Source organism: Neomonachus schauinslandi, chromosome 8 (assembly GCF_002201575.2).
Source record: "Neomonachus schauinslandi chromosome 8, ASM220157v2, whole genome shotgun sequence".
Classification (NCBI taxonomy): Eukaryota; Metazoa; Chordata; class Mammalia; order Carnivora; family Phocidae; genus Neomonachus; species Neomonachus schauinslandi.
This window is the reverse complement of record NC_058410.1, coordinates 66,116,480-66,136,872: the sequence shown is the minus strand read 5'-3', so window position 1 is coordinate 66,136,872 and position 20,393 is coordinate 66,116,480. Positions and strand designations below refer to the sequence as shown.

The following is a 20,393-nucleotide window of genomic DNA, read 5'->3' as shown; positions in this document are numbered from 1 at the left end:
TTAAAAAGTCTGTAAGATAAAAAGGAGGTTAGAGAGCTCAAGGTGTTTGGATGTTTTCAGGTAGTACTTTGTTTATTGTCACTGCTGTTTTCCTGGCCACCAGTGGTGGATCCTAAATTCCCTTTTTATAGATTCTGGTGGCACTTAGGAGTTCAAGTCTATAGGTGCTTCTTAAATCTTCTCTTCACTGTAGGAAGGACCCAGGACATCAACTGTCTTCTAGCAGCATTCTTATGCATATACCGAAGGCCAGTACTGTTCTCTTGCAGTCCATAATCTCCCTCATGAGGGAGAAATGCTTATCACACTTGGATGCCAGTTCCATGTAAATGTAGCATTTGTGCTCTCATAGTCTGAATGCTGCTCATGATTTTCTTCTGATGGCCAACCAGTGTGATTCCTAAACTCATCACATCTCTGAAAAAGACAAATGTATTTTGGTAGTTACCTTACAAAGGATTTATTTGGCACTCAACTGTCATCAGCTCTTTAATTAAATCATCTGTTTATCTTAGGCAAATAGATCTTATCTTAGTGGTTTGGGTATTAAAGATCACATTCTTGCAGTGGGTCAGACTGGCAAACTTCACCAGTGTGCTCCTTCCCAAGAACCTAACTGCTCAGGCTCTCAATTTGCCATAAGTTATTTTTAAACTGATATGAAATTTTGTATACAAAATTAATCAAAGTCTTAAAATTATTCTTCACTTAAGGTAAGATCAGGAAATGTTATTTGAAAGGTATTCTTGAACCTAAGTGAAGTTTAAAATTTTTAATGGTTACAATAGATAGAGTACAAATGTAAGCATTTTGGGTTCTAGTAAATCAAGAATCTTCAACCATCACCAAAATATTTATACTGAGTTTCATTATTATGTGGTAATCCTGAGCATATTATTGGTTGTATACTCAACTCCGGTTCAGTTTGATCATTTGACTACATTTTAGAAAAAAAAAATCACTTTCTAAAATGTGCAATACTATGTTTAATAGCTTAAATGTGACATCAACTAACTGTGTCTGTGTATGTACTTTTACTTTTCCTAATAGCCAGGAAGATTGAGCTTAGGTATTTGCAAGAGGCTAAAATATAGCAACAGTACCATAGCGTAGTATTTCATAATCATGGTCTAATAAGACTTTGAGGATCCTAGTTTTTCAGGGAAGTAGATTGCTTTGGAGAGATGAGGTATACTTATGCTAGCTCTCCCATGTGGTGACTAGAAGGAAACCAAACAAGATGGCACGCACATGCTTAACTTCACGGAGATGCCACCTCCTGACGTGCCAGGAGAGGGAAGCTGACTGCCGGCCTTCTCAGCTGAGAAATGTAAAACCCTTTGCACAACAGTACCTAAGCTGGATCTGCTAATAGAACCTTGAAAACTGTTTCCCATCTTCAAACACATTGACCCAGAGGAACTTCATTGCCCATGAGACATATGTTGCAGCCAAAGAAGCTGATGTTCGGAGATACTAAGTGGATTTCCTAAGACCACATAATCAGTGAGGGAGCCAGAAAGGAAAATTTAGTTCTTTTCACTTCCAGTTCACGGCAATTTCCAAAGTTGTTTTATGAGGTCATTCTTCAGGTTAAAAAAAAAAAAAATGAGTCAATCACACACCTTCCAAAACATAAGCTAAACTCTTAGTTACAGTTAATTGAATTAAGCTGCCTTGGACCTCTTCAGAAAGTAATCCTATTGGATGTCATAATGCCTTTGGCATTGGGTATGAAGCTTTGAGTTTTTAATGTCATACAAACATGGGGAAAGAAATCTTCCTTTGCAATGGAGAGAATTTCTTTAATGAATAGGCACCTAAATGATACAGGGTTAAGGAAAGAAGAAGGTTCATGGCGTGGTGTTTAGTACACTGGCAATGGAGACAAATGAGCTACCACTTACTAGTTGAGTCAGTTTGGGGAAAATACTTACATTCTCTGAGCCTGTGCCTTGTTGTGTATAAAACTACTGACTTAAAATTATTGGTGTGAGAGTTTAAAAATTTACTGTAAGTTCAAAGGTCTATTTAGCACAACACCTGGCACATAGTAGGCACTTACTAAAGCGATGATTTTCTCCTTGATTCTGTGGTTTACCTCTCTTTAATACATGGCAGATATAAAGCTTGGATTGTACGTAACATAGGCTTAAATAGAATTTTGAGAGTTTCAACTTACTCAATAGTCATCCTGGCCACTGATTCAAGGGAGTTGTAGCCAGCTGCTGTGAAGTTATCTTTATACCTTTCCATCTTAATAGCTTGTAGCCATTCTCCAACTGAACAGAAGGTAGTGAAGTCAGGAGTGTTTTGATCCAAAAGAGGACTTATTGGCCTAGATACAAATGAAAACAGAAAAGCAATTTTTTTTTTTTCATGAACTACTAAAGAAAGAATGTCTTGGCCCATACAAAAATAAGGGTATAAAGAATAAAATGACATATTCTAATGGGTGTTACAGTAACAGATAAACAGACAAATCTATACAAATCTAAAGGTTGCCCGGTAACTACAAACTCCAAAATTTACATTGTATTTAGATTTGACGACCACCAGGTGTGTCTTCACACATTTTTAAAAAGTACAGCCAACAGTATTTGGAATCAGTCCATATGTATTTGTTCATTTGCTTCACCAAGAGCAACTGGGAATAAAGGAAGCACATTTAACTGTGGACTAACTCGTTTCGACTACGTGATGCTGTTGAGAACGCTGAGCCTTCGCCGTACTGACGGCGGCCTGGCTAGCGCCTAGTGAGCTCAGACACCTCCGCCGGGGCCCAGCGAGCGTCAGGTGTACCTGGCCGCTGGAGTGGAAGGATTTCTAGTAAGCCCCACAACAGGGCAAGCCACGGGCAGAGAATGGATGGAGTGTTTTGGACTCCTTTTAATGGGTAAGCCTCTTTCATCACATACTGAGCTACCGTCATTAACTTTAACTTCACAGAGCCATTTTACTAAATGACTCAAAGCAAAGAAAATACGGCATGCAAAAATAATAAAGTGATAATATAGTGATAAAGACCCACATAACAATAATACTGACTTGAAAATGTAAAATGCCACCTAATCACTAAATTCCAGTTTGGAAAGTCTTCTAAAAATGCCAGGCAGTGAAGCTGCCATAACTTTTAAGAAAACCAAAAGGCAATAATAACAGCTCTCGTTAAACACTAATTTAATTAAGTTACGCCATCTGAAAAGAAAATAAAAACTTCTGTGAACACAATAAATTTCACATCGGTTTATAGTTTAACACAAATGTCAACTTGCCATTGGGTTAGGACTGAGGAGATAAATGGCTCAAGTGAGTACTTGAATGTCCCCTAGATTCCATTCCCTTGGTATTTCTTACCTACTACAAGTTCCCAGGGGCGTTTTCAGACTATTTGGGTTTCGAATCATTTTGTCTAGAATTCCAACTATCTGTTCAAACTTTGGCCTTTCTGCACGTTCCTTTTGCCAACAATCCAGCATCAATTGATGAAGACCAGCCGGGCAGTCCATGGGTGCTGGTAAACGATAACCTTCTTCTATTGCTTTTATAACCTAATAGCCAAAGGGACATTAAAAATATTACTGATTGAGGTTCAATTATAATAACATGCATTGTCTAGTAGGCAAAGTGATTTATCTAGATAAGAGTGAAGCCTCCTTTGAAGTTTTGCAAAAGACTTGCTTATTGTTTTCCTGAACACCCATGAACATTCAATGTGTTATTAAGGGGTGCATGAAGAGCACGATATCATGACAGTTCTTAGTTGACTCAGTAATTAGGAGCAGCGATTAAGGTCACCCAGGGTGCAAGAGATGGAAAAATTTTCATGTCATCCCAGAGGTTTTGAAAAGGAGTATGTTATGAAACCATTTTACTTGCATATGGCTGTACATGTACATATTTGTCTAGGGATGTATGAATTCTACTAGTTGTAAGAGGAAGGTCTGAGTTACCCAGAACTGCCCCCAACCAAGTGTCACTTTTTGTGGGGCTCAAATGACACTTTCCAACAAAATCTCAAAATATGTGAATGTGCTATGATAGAAAATATTACCAAGCACACTATTATTTTAAATAATATGGAGCCTGCCTACTTAGGAAATGTATAGGATTATAATATATAGTGGTGTGCTGGAACGAGTAATATACATGAAGGTGACTGTACCACTTTCCAACTCCAAGTTTAGTGACCTCACACTGGCAGATTGAAATCAGCCTTGGGAAGGGGCCATGGAAAAGGTTACACCCGGAAATTGGGAAAGGTTAGAAATTAGGGCTTTCCCACTCAGAGTGCTGGTTGTTCAAGTTTTAGCAGCACATCACTTTGTATTTACATCTAATAGCAGCCTGAGACACTGCATCAGTAGCTTTGAATGTTCATGAAAAATAAGTCTCCAAAGACATGGGTACATGGCAATCAAAAAGTCTGAAAGCTACTTATTCAGACTTGTTTCTTTTTATTTATATGGAAAGCAAAAATAGATCTCAAAAATCAGAAATTGCTACAATTGGAGAAGCACAGGAAAATAATTAAGAAGGCAAGCGACACATATAAGAACTTGTAAAACAGGGGCGCCTGGGTGGCTCAGTCGTTAAGCGTCTGCCTTCAGCTCAGGTCATGATCCCAGGGTCCTGGGATCGAGCCCCGCATCGGGCTCCCTGCTTGGTGGGAAGCCTGCTTCTCCCTCTCCCACTCCCCCTGCTTGTGTTCCCTCTCTCACCGTCTCTCTCTGTGTCAAATAAATAAAATCTTTAAAAAAAAAAAAGAACTTGTAAAACAATAACATCAAGGGGGATTAACAAATCCTTTTTGATACTGACTGACATAATGGCAGTAGAAATGCAAAACAAAACAAAAAAATGACTCTGGAAAAAAACAAAGGTAACCTTGAATTTTTGAAGAAAATAAAGCCAAATGTAGGCAGACAAAATGCTGGCTTTAAGAAGTGTTGATTGGGCGCCTGGGTGGCTCAGTTGTTAAGCGTCTGCCTTCGGCTCAGGTCATGATCCCGGGTCGAGTCCCGCATCAGGCTCCCTGCTCGGCAGGAGGCCTGCTTCTCCCTCTCCCACTCCCCCTGCTTGTGTTCCTGCTCTCGCTATCTCTCTCTGTCAAATAAATAAAATCTTAAAAAAAAAAAAAGAAATGTTGATTAACTTAATATCTATAGGGAAACATATCCCTAAGATGCTTGTTGACATTCAAGAATAGCACATTGAAATGTAAAAGGTTGCCGATTGGGATGAATAAAGTAGCTGGCATCAACAATTTTTACAGAAAATTCTTCATATAAGAAAAGAAAAAAAGTACACTTTAGGAAAAATCTACGTATGCAAACTGATAAAATTTAAAAGGTAAATAGATTAACTTAATTATAATAATTTTTGAAAAGTACTGTAAGAGAAAATCCTCAGCTGAAATTCCCGCCTGATTACTACATTGTACGTCCTACACATCGTTTACTTGTACTTTGGAAAGCTAGGTTAAGTTATTTAAACAGTGGCTTAAGTTGTGAATAAGTAAATCGACAACTTCTAAAAATTTATATATTCAAAATGACCAATAATAAACAATCGGGAGGCATTTTTTTTTTTAACTGGGAAAAGAGTAGCTTTCCTTATATTTGAGGTTGCTTGTATTTGAACATAAGCAGTATCTTTCTGATTTGACAGGACTCCACTCCCATCCTCATAACATTAGTGCAGTCCTTATTATTTTGAACCACCTTCTAACCAATCGCCCTGCTTGTAGTTTGTCTTCAGATGTCCAGAAAGGAACAAGGCACGTAGAGTGATCTTTCCATTTTTCTGGCCCTGTAAATAATCTTTAAAAATGCAAATCTAAGGGTGCCTGGATGGCTCAATCGGTGGAGCATGAGACTCTTGATCTTGGAGTTGTAAATTCGAGCCCCACATTAGGTATAGCAATTACTTAAAAATTAAAATAAAAAATAATAAAATGTTAATCTAAATCTTATCCTGATCCTCCTGACATTAGTACTCTTCAGCAGCTCTCCAAGCCTTCATAAAAACATTTAGAATTCTTCATCACTGAACATAATATATTCTTAAGTCTTTGTGCCAATGAACATAGTACCATTAAATGACTCCTAGGAATGAGTTAATGAACCCTCTGTGGTTTCTCCTATTACATTATAGGAATTTCATGATTCCTATTATTACAGCAGGGAAACATTTATCTCAGCACAAAATTAAACTTCTGACTTTCAAAGATACAGTGGTTTACGAACTTTTTAAGGAAGAGCAGCTAAGGACAGCATTTAAAATAAGAAATTCTCTGGATTGGGAATGGACTTTGGGACGCTAAATTTCCCATTAGGAATCATGCACCTACCTCTAGGAGCACTAGAGAGAATTGCGGGGAAACTTCAGCTTCTAGAGAGCACAGGTCGGCATAATCCAAGGTATACAGACCCTCTGAGGGTAAACCTGCCGATGGGGGATGATTCAGGCACAAACGGAATCTAGAGGTTCTACAGTTTTTATTTGGTTAGCTGCATTTCATTTCCAGTTGGGAATGTAAAAAGTACTTTCCGAAAATAGTTATACATTCTTGGAAACAACAAGGCACACAGGTAAAACAGTTGAACCTACACTTTACTTAGAGCATTATGTAATTATTCACAAAATTCATTTAAGATACCTTCTTCGAAATTACCAGAAGCCCCTTGGACAGGGATTTGACCATCCAGATCTAGCCTTAATATTCTGATAAAAGTCAAAGAAAACAGAAAAACGTTAAGCAATTTCTAATTCTAGATAGGTCCCAGATTAATAGGAAGTGACTTTGGTAAATGACATTTATATAGGAGGCACTTCTTTGGTATATACTGTAAAGAAATACTTAGAAATAAAAACAAGAGTTGCTTGCTGCAAAGTGTTTGAGTATTATTATAGTATGATCATTGTAATTAAGAGAAAAAGGAATACAGAAAGACCCCTTGATAATGGGCCTGTAATAACTCAAAATGGGATCTAACATGATTGACTTCTGCTTTTTGCTCATGCTCATTTCCATTGCATTAACCTCACAATAATATATAACCCACATTTTATGCAATTAAATATTTTGGACCACATATATGGGATTATGGCAAAGTTTTACCCCCCCCCCCAAAAAAATCACAATTTTGTTTCTATCATAATATAAAAAATACAAAGTCATAAACCAGTGGTGGTTTTTAAAAGGAAAAAAAACAGGGCTCACAATTTAACTGAGGTTAAATTTAGTTAAACTGTATTATATTTTTGAAGCTCTTAAAATGTCCTTTAGTGAAACATTTTAATAATTTAACTTTATGGAAATTTGTTTTTATCATCCTTATGACTACCTGCCAGTTTAACTAACAATTTATTGGTCTAGCTTAAAGTGAGAAGAAATGACTTTGTTGAGTACTATAAACGGAAAAAATATAATCTATATAAAGAATTTCAAAATTTCAAAATTTGAGGGTAAAAGTTTTATTTGAACTAATTAAGACACACATTTAATTAAAAATAGCTACTGTGAATGCTAACTAAGAGTATTTTCAATTTCTGTAATATTTATTATGTTTGACTGAATTTACATACATAAAGATTTTTCTTTGAAAGGCCATTACAGAAAGGGCCAAACATCTGCAGATTTTTAAGAAAAAAAAAAAAAAGAAGAAAGAAAATTAGAAATTTATTTGGGAAGCTCACCCTCAATTTTAATAGCAAATAACTAAATTCTAACTGCTCCCATTGCAGTGAAAATTCAAGAAAGTTATACATACATGAAAATACAGTAAGAATCCGTTCAAATGTTAATTAAGCGATAACCTGTTTGGATGTGGGTATCATCAGACACACGCATACTATCTTTTCCCAAGTTTTTCTTGCTCACTGCCCTGCCTAGCATGCAAATAAAGCCTTCTGGAAACTATCTACCTTACTGACTTCTATAATACTCCTGGTCTGTTCAGAGTGATCACAGAAACCTCCCTTTATTCAGCATCAGCCTGGAGTTTTGTGGACTTGCTTACCAACATAACCATCAATTTACATGTTTCTCATGGTGTCTTATGAAAAGTCTTAAAATCCAAGGCACTTGAAATGTGAAGGCTTTCTAAAATCCCTGACAAATTCCTAGCAACTAAATCTGAACAACGTAAAGTTAATTAATTCACTTAATAAATCAATCTAAACTAATTAAAAATAATAATATCTGGTTAGATCTGTTGAAAGCAAACTTCCCAGAAAACACAATCTATTCACACATGCACAAGATTTCCATATGCACTGGAGGTTGTCAGATCTCTTAAGTCTCTCCATGAACTCCTACCAGAGACTTCAAGTAAAGAAGCTTTTATCTTGGGCGCCTGGGTGGCTCAGTTGGTTAAGCGACTGCCTTCGGCTCAGGTCATGATCCTGGAGTCCCGGGATCGAGTCCCGCGTCTGGCTCCCTGCTCGGTAGGGAGTCTGCTTCTCCCTCTGACCCTCCCCCCTCTCATGCTCTCTGTCTCTCACTCTCTCTCTCTCAAATAAATAAATAAAATCTTTAAAAAAAAAAAAAAAAGAAGCTTTTATCTAGAGAATTTTTTGCCAGAATGAAATTCATTATTTTGAATTATTCATTTTTTTCACCATTTGCATTTTGAAACTTAAACATGTAGTTGCTCAAATAGCACTTTAACAACGTAAGTATAAAATAATAAGTATTATTCTATAAGAAGAATATTAATATAAATTTCACCATAAAAACAACTGTGTGGGTAATCTCTTACCATTATAGAAACTTGTGTCTGAATTTATAATTCAGACCTTCAAAATTACAAAAAAAGAAGAAAGATAGTGCTAAATGTTCTAGGACAGAAGCAAATGTCCTTGTAGACATAATTTCATTTGATCAGTAAAAATATTTATTAATTCTTGATACACTAATTATATATTTTTGACATTTCATTTTCAGGAAAAACAATATCTAAGGAATTCTAAAAATTAAAATTGAAGATTTTTTTTCTTCTTAACCATTTCTATTACTTGTTTTTTGGAAGTTCAGTGAACTTTGAATTTAAGTCATCTTACATTCCTGTCATTCCCTTTATGTTTGAATCTAGTACAGAAGGAAGGTGTCAAAAGAAATGAAACTCCAGTGAGTGTCTAGGGAATGTAAATATTTCTCTTTCTCTGCCCCAAGGATTTGTTTGCCCACATTTTGACGGTCCATGGAATCCTTGACACTGAGTCCTGTCAAATACTAACAACTTTGCCTCTGCCAAACGGATGCATCATTTAGACTTTTATCTTTGAAAAACAAAAAAACCCAAACCAAAAAACCAAAAGAGTTTCATGTCATCTCCCAGTTCAAAGCACCAAAGCATTTAGATGACTTAAAAGCTCCACCTCTTGAGGCTCTGAGCTTTTCAACTAATTCAGAAACTTGTTCAACCTTACCAACAAACGATCTGACTTTAGTTGTCAAAAAATAACTATTTACAAGTTTTAGGAATTTGATACGGTAAATTCTAAAATTAAACCCCCAATACTGATTTGATATAACAATGTTTGTGACCTCTTTTTGAAAAATAACTCAATTTTTAACTTTAGTCAGCTTCTATTGCTGTCCATGTTTATAATACTTCAAGAATTCAGTATTCCAGTTTGCTGGTCATATTCTTTTAAGTGGCAATACAGACTTTCCTCAAGCACCACTTACTTCTTTACTCGTCAAGAACATGCATTTGTACCATTTCCAAACTCCTTCATAAAGCCTTTCATCAATTTGCCCCAACTTAATCTGCATATCAAATCATGACCAGTGTGCACATCTGTGTTCTAGGATAGGGAGTCTATTTGGTTCATCTCTACACACTTTGCTAAGCTTTTGCTTCTGGACTGTTCAATGTGCCCCTTTGGAAAATTTTCTCATTAGTTATGAACCAAAATCTTCTCATTTCCAGTTCAAATCCAGGATACTTTCCTAGGTTTTACACTTGCTCTACTTTTATCTAAATTTCACTCACATTTTCAGTAAGTTGAACTATATGAATCTGCCAGTATTTGAAAGTTTCTGACCTACACGAATGCCAATTTCATAAAATTCAACCTAACAGAAGCAAACATTCACTTGCACTTATGCTATATTATTTCATAAGTGGTCTCTTGGTGTGAGATGTATGCTCCCAAGAACTGCCATCAACTTCTTTTCTCAAAGGCTAACAGCATGTTTTATGCCTTAGTGTGTATCAAGATGCATATTTAATTAAGTGCTAATTTTTTAGGAGTTTCCAAACATACTCCCATTGTGATTACATTCTAAAATATCACTAAAAAACCCTTACCAATACTGATCATAACATCTAGTTTGTCTCATGAAATTAAAATTTAATCAAATCAACCAACAATAGATAATTTAAATCCATTTTCTCAGGACATTAAAAGAAAAAGAAAGATAAGCTTTGAAGACAAAACACAGCCTTCCTTCCCCTCCTTCTCTGCAAATGATTCTTTTACTCATGTGACTTTCCCACTACAGTGGTGCAAGCACAGCATCATTGCATCATTATCTTTACTAGGAGGACATATCTTTTGTACACTTCTATTACATCGAGAGGATTTGAGAGAGAAAAAAGAAAAAGCAATTCTTCAAAATGAAATTAACTGAACCACTAATTTATGGTAATTTTTGTGGGAATAACTGTGAAAACTCAGCAATCATATTTTTCTAATTCTATAAACGTTTCTTATGAGCCATTACCTACATGTTCCAATAACAATGAGTATTAATATATGAATTCCTTTTTGTTTAACTAGCATAACACCTACATCTTGATTTGACATGTCCCAATAAGGTCTTTCTCCATAAGACATAACTTCCCACATGACTATTCCATAGCTCCATACATCACTGGCTGATGTGAATTTCCGATATTGGATGGCTTCAGGTGCTGTCCACCTTACTGGAATTTTTCCACCCTGTTATAAAAAGAAATTGGAATTTTAAATATGCATAATAACTTATAAATCATTTATAGCAGAACTATTAAGCTACAGTTAAACACTTGTATATTTGGTTAACAATTCAGCAGTATCCCATCTATCCATCTTGAATCTCTCTAAGTGTATTTAAACCTACTAATCTGTTTTAAAAATGCCATTACAAGTTTTCATTTTTAAGGCAACTAAATTTAATGGGCCCTTAGGTGGTCTTAGGGCAAGAGTCTAGTCAAAAGACAATGACAAATTAGGCAACATAACCATGAAAATGGAATGAAATATGTGGAATTTAACTAAATCCTCATATATTTTCCTTTTTTTCTAATCTCACAAAAGTTGTAAGAATTAGCATAGTTAATATTCTTTTAAAATCTTTATTTAAAATGGGATTATATTTCTCTGCTACAATTACGAGAGCTTGCAACTAGATGTTATTGTATAAAACTGTATAAAATGTATATGAACACCCTGATATAAGACAAGCATGTTGCCATTTTTATCTTACTTCTTCTCTTAGTCTATACCTACAGTGGAAAAGCAGCAATGATTCTTCTAAAAGGAAAAAACAGCAACAAAAGTCTGAGATCAATTTGCCTCTTTTCTACTGTTTAGTTTCATATTAAGTCTTGCTTTTTGGTAGGAAAACCTTAGGAAGACAAAGAGGTACGGTAAGAGACTTTTTCTTACAGTTGTCGTATAGACAGCTTCTGGATCATCCTCTATAACCCGAGACAGGCCGAAATCTGACACTTTACAAACAAGATTGCTGTTGACAAGAATATTGCGAGCTGCAAGGTCCCTGTGAACATATCCCATATCGGCCAAATATCTCATTCCAGCAGCAATTCCTCTCAGCATTCCTACTAACTGAATGACGGTAAATTGCCCATCGTGTTTCTACAGGAAGACAAGAATAAAAGTCCTTTACTGTACTTTCAAAGGGGAAAAAATTGCCATGAAAACTATCTGCACACTAGTCATTTACTATAGTATAATAGGAATTATTAACTAATTTTCTATATAATACAGACATTTGTGAAAAACAAAACAGGTGCTGATTCAACTGACCTTCAAATAATACAAAATAGAGTTTTGGTAATCACTGAGTGATTTAGATTGATATGTTATTCGTATTGATTAAAAATAGTGTCAGGTTATGCAGATCCAAAAGTATACACTGATTTTTGAGTCAAAGTTAGACAACTATGTGTTTTTTTCCACCTGCTAAAAATTATATAAATAATCTAGAAATATATAAAGGGATAGAGACACATATATTAAGATTTTTTTCTCCAGATGATAAAAAAGGGAAAGGAGAAAGTTTTTTATTGAAGATGAAGATAAACTAAGAAGTAGAAAATGGTTATCCTGGCTGACTTTGTTCTCATTTTGTATTTTTCCTTGTTTTGCTGTTGGTGGGAACATTACTTGCAAAAAAGATTCTCTAAAACAGATGCACTAGAAAATGGGATTGAGAGCTCTTTGCAACCAGACTGGCCACCATCTATTTCTAAGCCATTTATTTTTTAAGATTTTATTTATTTATTTGACAGAGAAAGCACAAGTAGGCAGAGTGGCAGGCAGAGGGAGAGGGAGAGGGAGAAGCAGGCTCCCCGATGAGCAGAGAGCCCGATGTCGGGCTGGATCCCAGGACCCTGGGATCATGACCCAAGCCGAAGGTCAATGCTTAACCGACTGAGCCACCCAGAAACTCCTCCAAGCCATTTTTAATTCACAGATTTCTCCAACTGAATTGTAAATATGTTGCATGAGGATATTGGTTTGAGTTGATAAACTTGCTAGATGATGCTTTATTCCAAAGAATTGATAGTTATGCGTATCATAAAGATACAGAAATAAAAATTTCTCTAAATCTTCTGTTTATAATTTAAGTTGAATGTATCATTACAGATTACATATGATAAAACCATATGTTTTCTTATTCTTTAGACTATTTTCTCCTCTCCATTTGGAAAAATGTTAACATGTGTTTATATTCTTAGGTGAAAAGTCTCAGAGCAAAAATATGTATGTTTATATATTTAGAATGTATTACAAAAATAATCACATATTATTAATTTGCAAAATGTTAGTAATTCTATCTTTTACGTTCAGTGTTCACATAGAAATATGATAGAAATGGTTCCACAGAGCAGAATTGGGATCGTCATGCTGATATTGAATGGTTATCTCACTTTGTAGTCTTCTCTGTATTACCTCTTTGTACTGAAAAGTAAAATGTTACTCTACAACATGTACTCAAATTAAAGGGCTTCTTGTCGGTATCCTCTGTACTTGAGAGACTGTATTAATGAGTACTATTGTTTAAATCACAATGTATCACTTAAGTGCTCTAAAGGATTCTAGTTCAATCCAGACTAGGACTCTGATCTTTAATCTAATCTGCCTTTTTAAAGGCAATTTTCTGATTTGTTAAAGTTTATAATGTTTACATTTTATACTGTAAAAAAATCAAATTATTATAGTGGTAGTATGGATAGTATATTTAGAACAAGAGGATAATTTTGTTACTTACCCTGAGAAATGCATCAAGGGCTCCATTTTCCATGAATTCTATTACTATCATGACTGGTTTCCCTAAAATTAAAAAAAAAAATACACACACACATACATATACATATATATATATATTTATATAAGAAAAAAAGCATTGCTTCAGGAACCATAACCTAAACTTCAGGCTTATTCCCATTCTCACCCTTGATAAAATATGTGGTGCTCTTCTGAAAGGCTGAATGGGTGAGCTGTGAGTGTTTCTAATGTCCCCAGTGCTGCCGCTAAACTCAGAGTCTGTTTGGAAGTCTGTTTGGAAGACGGTTATGATTCACAAAATTAAAGAACAAAGTCAGTGTGTTCTTCTGAGTCCTGATCTCTGAACGAAACTCAGAAAAAATGACACTTGATATAAAGTGTAAAGACTAAAGCATATCACTTTTATGGCTATTGAAGCTGAATGAAAGTATCAGTCACTCCATCTATCAGATTTATTCTTTAATTCTCATCCTGTCTTCATTTATCCTGATTTCTTTCAGCGGTAGTAACATAAAAGAAGAAGTAGTCCATTATATACCAAGAAAAAACATTTGTTTAGAATATGCAATATATTCATGACTTGTTTTTTTGTTTAGGTACAAAATAACACTAATTTCTGACAGTCCACGTGACAAATGAAATATATCAATATCTACCTCTTGTAACCACCCCTTCCAAATGGACAACATTTGGGTGGTCAAACTGCCCCATGATGCTTGCTTCACATAAAAAGTCTCTCCTTTGTTTTTCTGTGTAACCAACTTTGAGGGTTTTTATGGCTACTGCAACATCTCTTTTCCCTGGAAGTTTCAAACGACCACTGCAGACTTCTCCAAATTCTCCTGAAGTAATAGAACAGGCAAGTGTATTTTAATTTCAAAAATATTTCTTCTTGCAAAGTAAATGCATAATTCTAAAAATACTGTTAGGCATTGCTAAACTATCTGTTATACCAACCACTGTTTTTTAACTGGATTAACGCAAACTTTTTAAGAAAAAAGCATTTAGATTTGAAGTACACTATATAATGTACACTGGTGATTAAAGCAGAAGGGCACAGTTGCAAATTCTGAATATTGCTATTGTTTTTACTGTTTGAGAAGCAAATATTTTTTAAAGATTCAAAAGTCTGGAATTCGAATACACCCTGACTGCTAAACATAAGGGAGTTGGATCCAACATGTATAATTACTATGAAAATATGTTGTATACATAGGAAATAATATTCCTTTTAAATAAGTAACACGAATTAGTTTTCTGCATGGAATGAAACAGCTAACCGATACCTACAAATACATGAGAAAAAGATAAAAATGAGCCCAGCAAGAAGATGGTAAATCAAGAAAGAGGAAATGTACATTCCAGCAAAATTCTGGAACATTCTAATTAAAAAAATAAATTACTAAGTCATTTTCTAAACAACAGGCCAGAACTATCATGAAGTAGCTTCCAGTAGAACGGTATCTTAAAAATCCAACAGAAGACAAAAGATACACAGGTTTTCTGTGCCATTTGCTTCTTTTTCACTTTTTTTTTTTTGAGCTCTCATAAACAAGTACAGCCTCATTGCTTCCAACAGTTCAGTAAATGCAAAAGTTCTATACTTGAGGTATAATTATTTGCCTGTCATTATGATGTATGACTTTCGATCCTGGCTAAATGGAACAGCTGAACAAGGAAGCTACAACAGCCTTACCTGCACCAATCACACGCTCAATTTTAATACAGGAGGCATCTAGCTCCTTGGCGAATTGATGGACAGCTCTATTTGGGTCCTCATAGGTTTCAGGGTCAATGTAGGTTTTGGTGCCTGGAAATTTAACTGTAATGATGTAAGAAAGCATGACTGTGATGAAGCAAAGCACTTATTGTGCAGTCAGCCCAGGAATTTCATTATGCAGAGTGCTCCTTGGAACAGTGAACTTGCTTCCACATCACCTGAGTCACAGCAGTTTTAACAGACTACTTCAGTCTGTTGGCGTATAGGTATTATCTGCAAGCTTCTATAGGTAACATAGGATCCAGCTCATAGGTTACTAACTGAATTGCTTTTCCAGTAAATCAACAAAAGACATCACCAAAATTCTCTGACATGACTCTTATCAGACTGGAGGTTTAATTAAATTCACTGCTATCGTGGCATAGTTCAAGCCATATTGAGGTTTGTAATGGACTTCGAAACACATTTGTAAATCTATCAGTCAATCAATCAAATTAATACACTGGGAAAAGAAGACATTTCATTTACAGGTAGTCTACTACACTGACAGCAATATTAAAAACATTTAGACATCTTACTTATTCTTTTGATTTATTTTCTTAAAGACCAACCACCGTTGACATATACATAAAATTAGTACAAGATGTGAGGGACTGCTATCACAGAATCAGAGAGAAATTTACTAAAGACACAGTTTCATCTTCACCTTGAAGGGCAGTAGAGGCATATGTACAAAATGCAGAGTAAAGTTAGAAAATTTACAATATTCCTGGGATCTGCTAACCATGTATGACAGCAATTTGAAAGAGGAATGGTTTATATGAACTTTCAATTATAAGGCTCTGGAAGGAGGTAGCCGATATGCCTCAGAAAAGGTAGTCAAAATTCAAACAACATAGAATCATCTTAAAAGTTAAAATCTTCTTAAAATGCACCCAGAAGCATGCAGGTAACAGATAATGCTAAGTCAACTTTAAATCAAATTCAATTACAATAATGTATTCCAAATCTAATCATTTGGTTAAAGACAAAGATAAGATAGATAGGCATATATTTGGTTATATTAATGCAATAAAAGAATTACACTATATCCTCAAAAAAACTTTATTGTTTTTAACAAAGCCACTGAACAATCTTTTCATTAAATCTTACTATTTTGAGAACAATATATTTCTTTATGTATTACACTGCAGCCTAACTGTGCTATGTCATCACATTCAGTTAAAATTATATTTAAAAAATAAACACATAACAAACAAAAAGAAGCAGAATGTCTAAAGAAAATGGGATTAAAAAATCTTGATTTATTCTGCTGTAGTTGATTGTTTATCCAAAATTGATTGTCTTAAACAATTATTGTTGCAGTTTATAAAACTGACAGATGCTCATTTGTTACTAAAGCTGAACATGAAAAAAAAAAAACACAAGAAGAAAAGAGAGAGGGGATAGAAAGAGAAAAGAGAGAAGAAGGAGTACAGGGAAGAGGGGGGGAAGAGAAAAAGAGAGAAGGGAAGAAAACAATAGGTTAACCTCCTAGATTGGCAGGCAGATGGAGAATGAGCCATCTTCTCCCTGTTTATTCTTTCTTTCTTTCTTTGTTTTTTTGGTTTTGTTTTGTGATAAGGGAGCTAGATTGGAGGTAACCTTCTGCATCTCAAATGGGTCTCTGATGGTTCTTTATTCAAGCTGTCATAAAACATTTTGACAGGCCAGAGCAATTTTGGCATAAAAACATGAAATACTGCCCAGCTTGGATTCAAAGACATTGTTAGAAGAAATGGTAGGAGGAAACAAAATGTAAATTGGAATTGCTTCACTAAACTTCTCTATTGTGTTTATGTCTTTAAATGTAGCACTTGTGGCCATGGAGAATTGAGGGCGCATGATACAAATGACTGGACATTCTATTAAATGCAGTGCTCTAAATGCTAGTTAAATGGTTGCTTTCATGTTTCTGTAAAAATTCAATCTGGTGTCTTAGCACCTAAGAAAATTGTCTGTATGCTAACAAAATAAAAGGACACCAACTTGTAAATAGCTGGTGACCATAGCTTTGTACTTTACGTATTGTAGATACAGCTATAAAAATCAAATAAAATGCCTGGTACTCATCAAATGACAAGAAAAGATATCTCTGTAAAAAAGGTGATTCAAAAATGTCAAGCATTTACCACGATAGGATATTGTTAAGTGCACTTTAGTTTTTCATCATTCATTTAAAAATGGATGTTTTAAAATAAGGAAAACATTAACATAATTTCTGAATAGTCTGGTTTGTTGCTTCTCTTAATTTAAGAGTACGAGCTTTTTTGTGTTTTAATATCTCATTTACATTTCTCATGAGTGTTAAATATCTTAAAACCACCGTTGATATTTTGTTCTGGAGATGAAAACTGTTTTTATATATCAAGTTTATCTTGTCTATGTCAGCAAGTAAGACATGCAGCTCTATTTTTCTCTGATTACAAAACTGATGTCAAATGTAAAAAAAGCAAATGGCATCAAAATATTAAAACTGAGTGATGACAATTTAGCATAAGGCTATACAACATGTTTTAGATAAGCCATGTTTCAATTTACCTTCTGCATTAACCTGAAAGCTAAAAGCAAATAAGCTAAAACGTATTTGATAATTTGGGGATGTCTCAGATATACTCAGTAAAGGAAAGAAAAGTGACATACTGATGAAGGTAAAAGATTCTGTCATCAAATTATTCACAAAATGGGTAGAATTGGGCATTTTAGGAACTAGAGGTTACTCGTCTAGACACATTTTAAACTAGATATAAAAGTTTAGGCATTCATGTTTCGATTTGCTCCTTCCCATTGGGAAAGTGTTACAAATATTCTCTCATGTTGTGAAAGAGAAAAAAATGTAACCTCCATTTTTTCTGTGTATCTCATCACTGATAATAATAGTAACGATAATAACAGTGCTCACAATTTGTGTCTTTAAACCACACATTTTCTTGATTGATGTTTATACATTTTTGTGACTTTCGGATGGGTACATGACAATATCTTCTTAGATACTGACAAAGTAATTTGATAAATAACACAATGATCGATGTAATTCTTAGGTCAATTAGGAAATCTATCTATCCATGAGAAATTTTAACAAAGATTATGCTACCAAGAAAAATAATAAATACAATTGTCTTTTAATATTTGCAAGAATTAACAATAAAAACAATGGGTTTGGATAAGAACATCATTAATTGTCCGAACTCAAATCATATGATCGTGAGGTTTTTACTTTGGCTGCATGAAGTAATAACATTTATTTGCATAGCTCTCAATTTTTTTCCTGGCCATCCACATTGCAACAGGAATAAGATTAATGCAGAGGGGCATCTATTTTCTTTGGTTTCCAAAGATCTCTTCTGAATATGATTTCTAAAATCAACTTTTAAGAATCAGGTAACCCAAATCCACAGAAAAACAGTGGACAGTTGAATCCTATTATTAGGAAATTGATATCAGGGGAACTATGTCTCCGACAGACAATGTATAGTAGCTGAAGAGAAAGAGGCTCCATAGCTTTGTCTTTCATGGTAGCATCACTCATTGGGTGGGAAAACAAGGCTCTGCCCTTCTACTTCTAAATGAATTCCTTAGCTAGAATATAGGCCATGCAACTTGTAATGGATCTTTGTTAGAATGGTATGAAACACTGGGGCAAAGTTTGCAAAAGGAAAAATCGTGACATAAAAGCAGCTAAATATCCTGCAGTAGTATTAAAATTTCTTGTGAGAGATTACATTTCTCAATCTATTTTATGTTTTTAAAATTCACATCATATGATTTTCATTCTAAATATCTTGTTCAAATGCTTTAAAGCAACATTTTGACCTCATTACGTACTTTGAAGCATGAGACATTAGGAATTTATTCATACCAATGCTAACAACCAGGTGTCTGTATTAATTGGGGTACATAATAATAAAGAAAAGCCAAACACTTACAATGAAAGTAAAGCTCTTCATCCCCTTCTTGGTCAGCTTTGCTATAACCACAATGCCTAGAAAAAAATCAGATTTGTGATGATCTCAATCAATGATCTTACTTTATATATTTAAAATTCAATATAACATACCTTAATTCTTTGACAACATGCTAGTTAGAGCAATAAACAAAATACAAAATATTCCTGTCCATAGTTATGAACTCATTGATAGTAATGTAGTAACTCATATGATTACAAAATTGATAGAATATAAAGACTTTGTGTGAGATAATGTAGAAGGAACATACTTCATAGATTTAGATTTATCAGTGAGTGAATATTTGCTTATTTTTTTCTTCCTCTGAAAAACAACAGTGACAACAATGGATTCTAAATGGTCTCCACTGACCAGTAACTAAATGCATACATCTTTCCCCAGCTATCTCCTATATTTATGATGAAAACCTAACTAAAAGTAACGAATAAAAATATACCCAATAGAAATTACAACACTCATTGCTCTTAAACTAAAGGCAGTGAATGATTAAGCTCACACTGTATTTTGACCTTGGGAGAAGGGAAATTTATTGACCTTTAATATTTCATATCAGACAAAGGGTGTTTGCATTTACTTTCTAACATTCTAATACACTAAATAGTAAGTAATAGGCTGACATAATTCTGTAAAATCAACACATTCTGTGGTAAAGATTAGAACAAATTTGTGTTCTACCTTCTTCCAATGATGAAGCCAAAGACCATGAACACCAAAATGATGGTCCCTGCCACAGCCACCACGGCAATTATAATAACAGGATTCTGTTCACTGGAGACGGCTGTTGCTGGAAAGAGAGAAAATAGGCTCAGAAACACTCAACACCATGTAAGAACTTGAGAGGGTAAACAAAATCTTATGAATAAGAGATATCTATGCTTTTTAATTCACCTCTAATTTTAAATAAATGTATTATATTGTAATAATATAGTTAATATAATATAATATATTAAATAAATGCTTATTTTTTGCATTTTAAGGGCATGGTAAGGACAATACTTTCATCTATTTTATATTACTCAGCTATAAAAGACACTTGTAAAATGCCTTATCGAATGGCTATCCCCTGCTTAGTTGTTGAAAACTTAGTTATGAAACAACAGACAGAAATCTTTGATCTATAATCGTTATTAGATCTTCAT

At 34.5% G+C, this 20,393-nt stretch overlaps 1 protein-coding gene across 7 annotated transcripts in view; it reads right to left on the bottom strand.

The window, feature by feature from the left end:
- Positions 1–302: 302 nt before the first annotated feature.
- The window catches only part of EPHA7 (EPH receptor A7), a 166,375-nt gene continuing 146,284 nt past the window's right edge, over positions 303–20,393 (bottom strand). For 2 of the 7 annotated variants that reach the window (XM_021693111.1, XM_021693109.1), the window contains exons 8-17: positions 19,930–20,038; positions 19,216–19,271; positions 15,227–15,352; positions 14,187–14,372; positions 13,514–13,575; positions 11,665–11,874; positions 10,807–10,956; positions 3,358–3,551; positions 2,183–2,338; positions 303–417 (exon numbers count right to left, since the gene is read on the bottom strand). In XM_021693111.1, the coding sequence (XP_021548786.1) occupies positions 303–417; positions 2,183–2,338; positions 3,358–3,551; positions 10,807–10,956; positions 11,665–11,874; positions 13,514–13,575; positions 14,187–14,372; positions 15,227–15,352; positions 19,216–19,271; positions 19,930–20,038 (1,364 nt within the window). Of the gene's footprint in view, positions 418–2,182; positions 2,339–3,357; positions 3,552–10,806; positions 10,957–11,623; positions 11,875–13,513; positions 13,576–14,186; positions 14,373–15,226; positions 15,353–16,616; positions 16,652–18,275; positions 18,296–19,215; positions 19,272–19,929; positions 20,039–20,393 lie in introns of those variants that run through there. The other 5 variants (XM_021693110.1, XM_044917692.1, XM_021693107.1 and 2 more) reach the window with 4 other exon arrangements.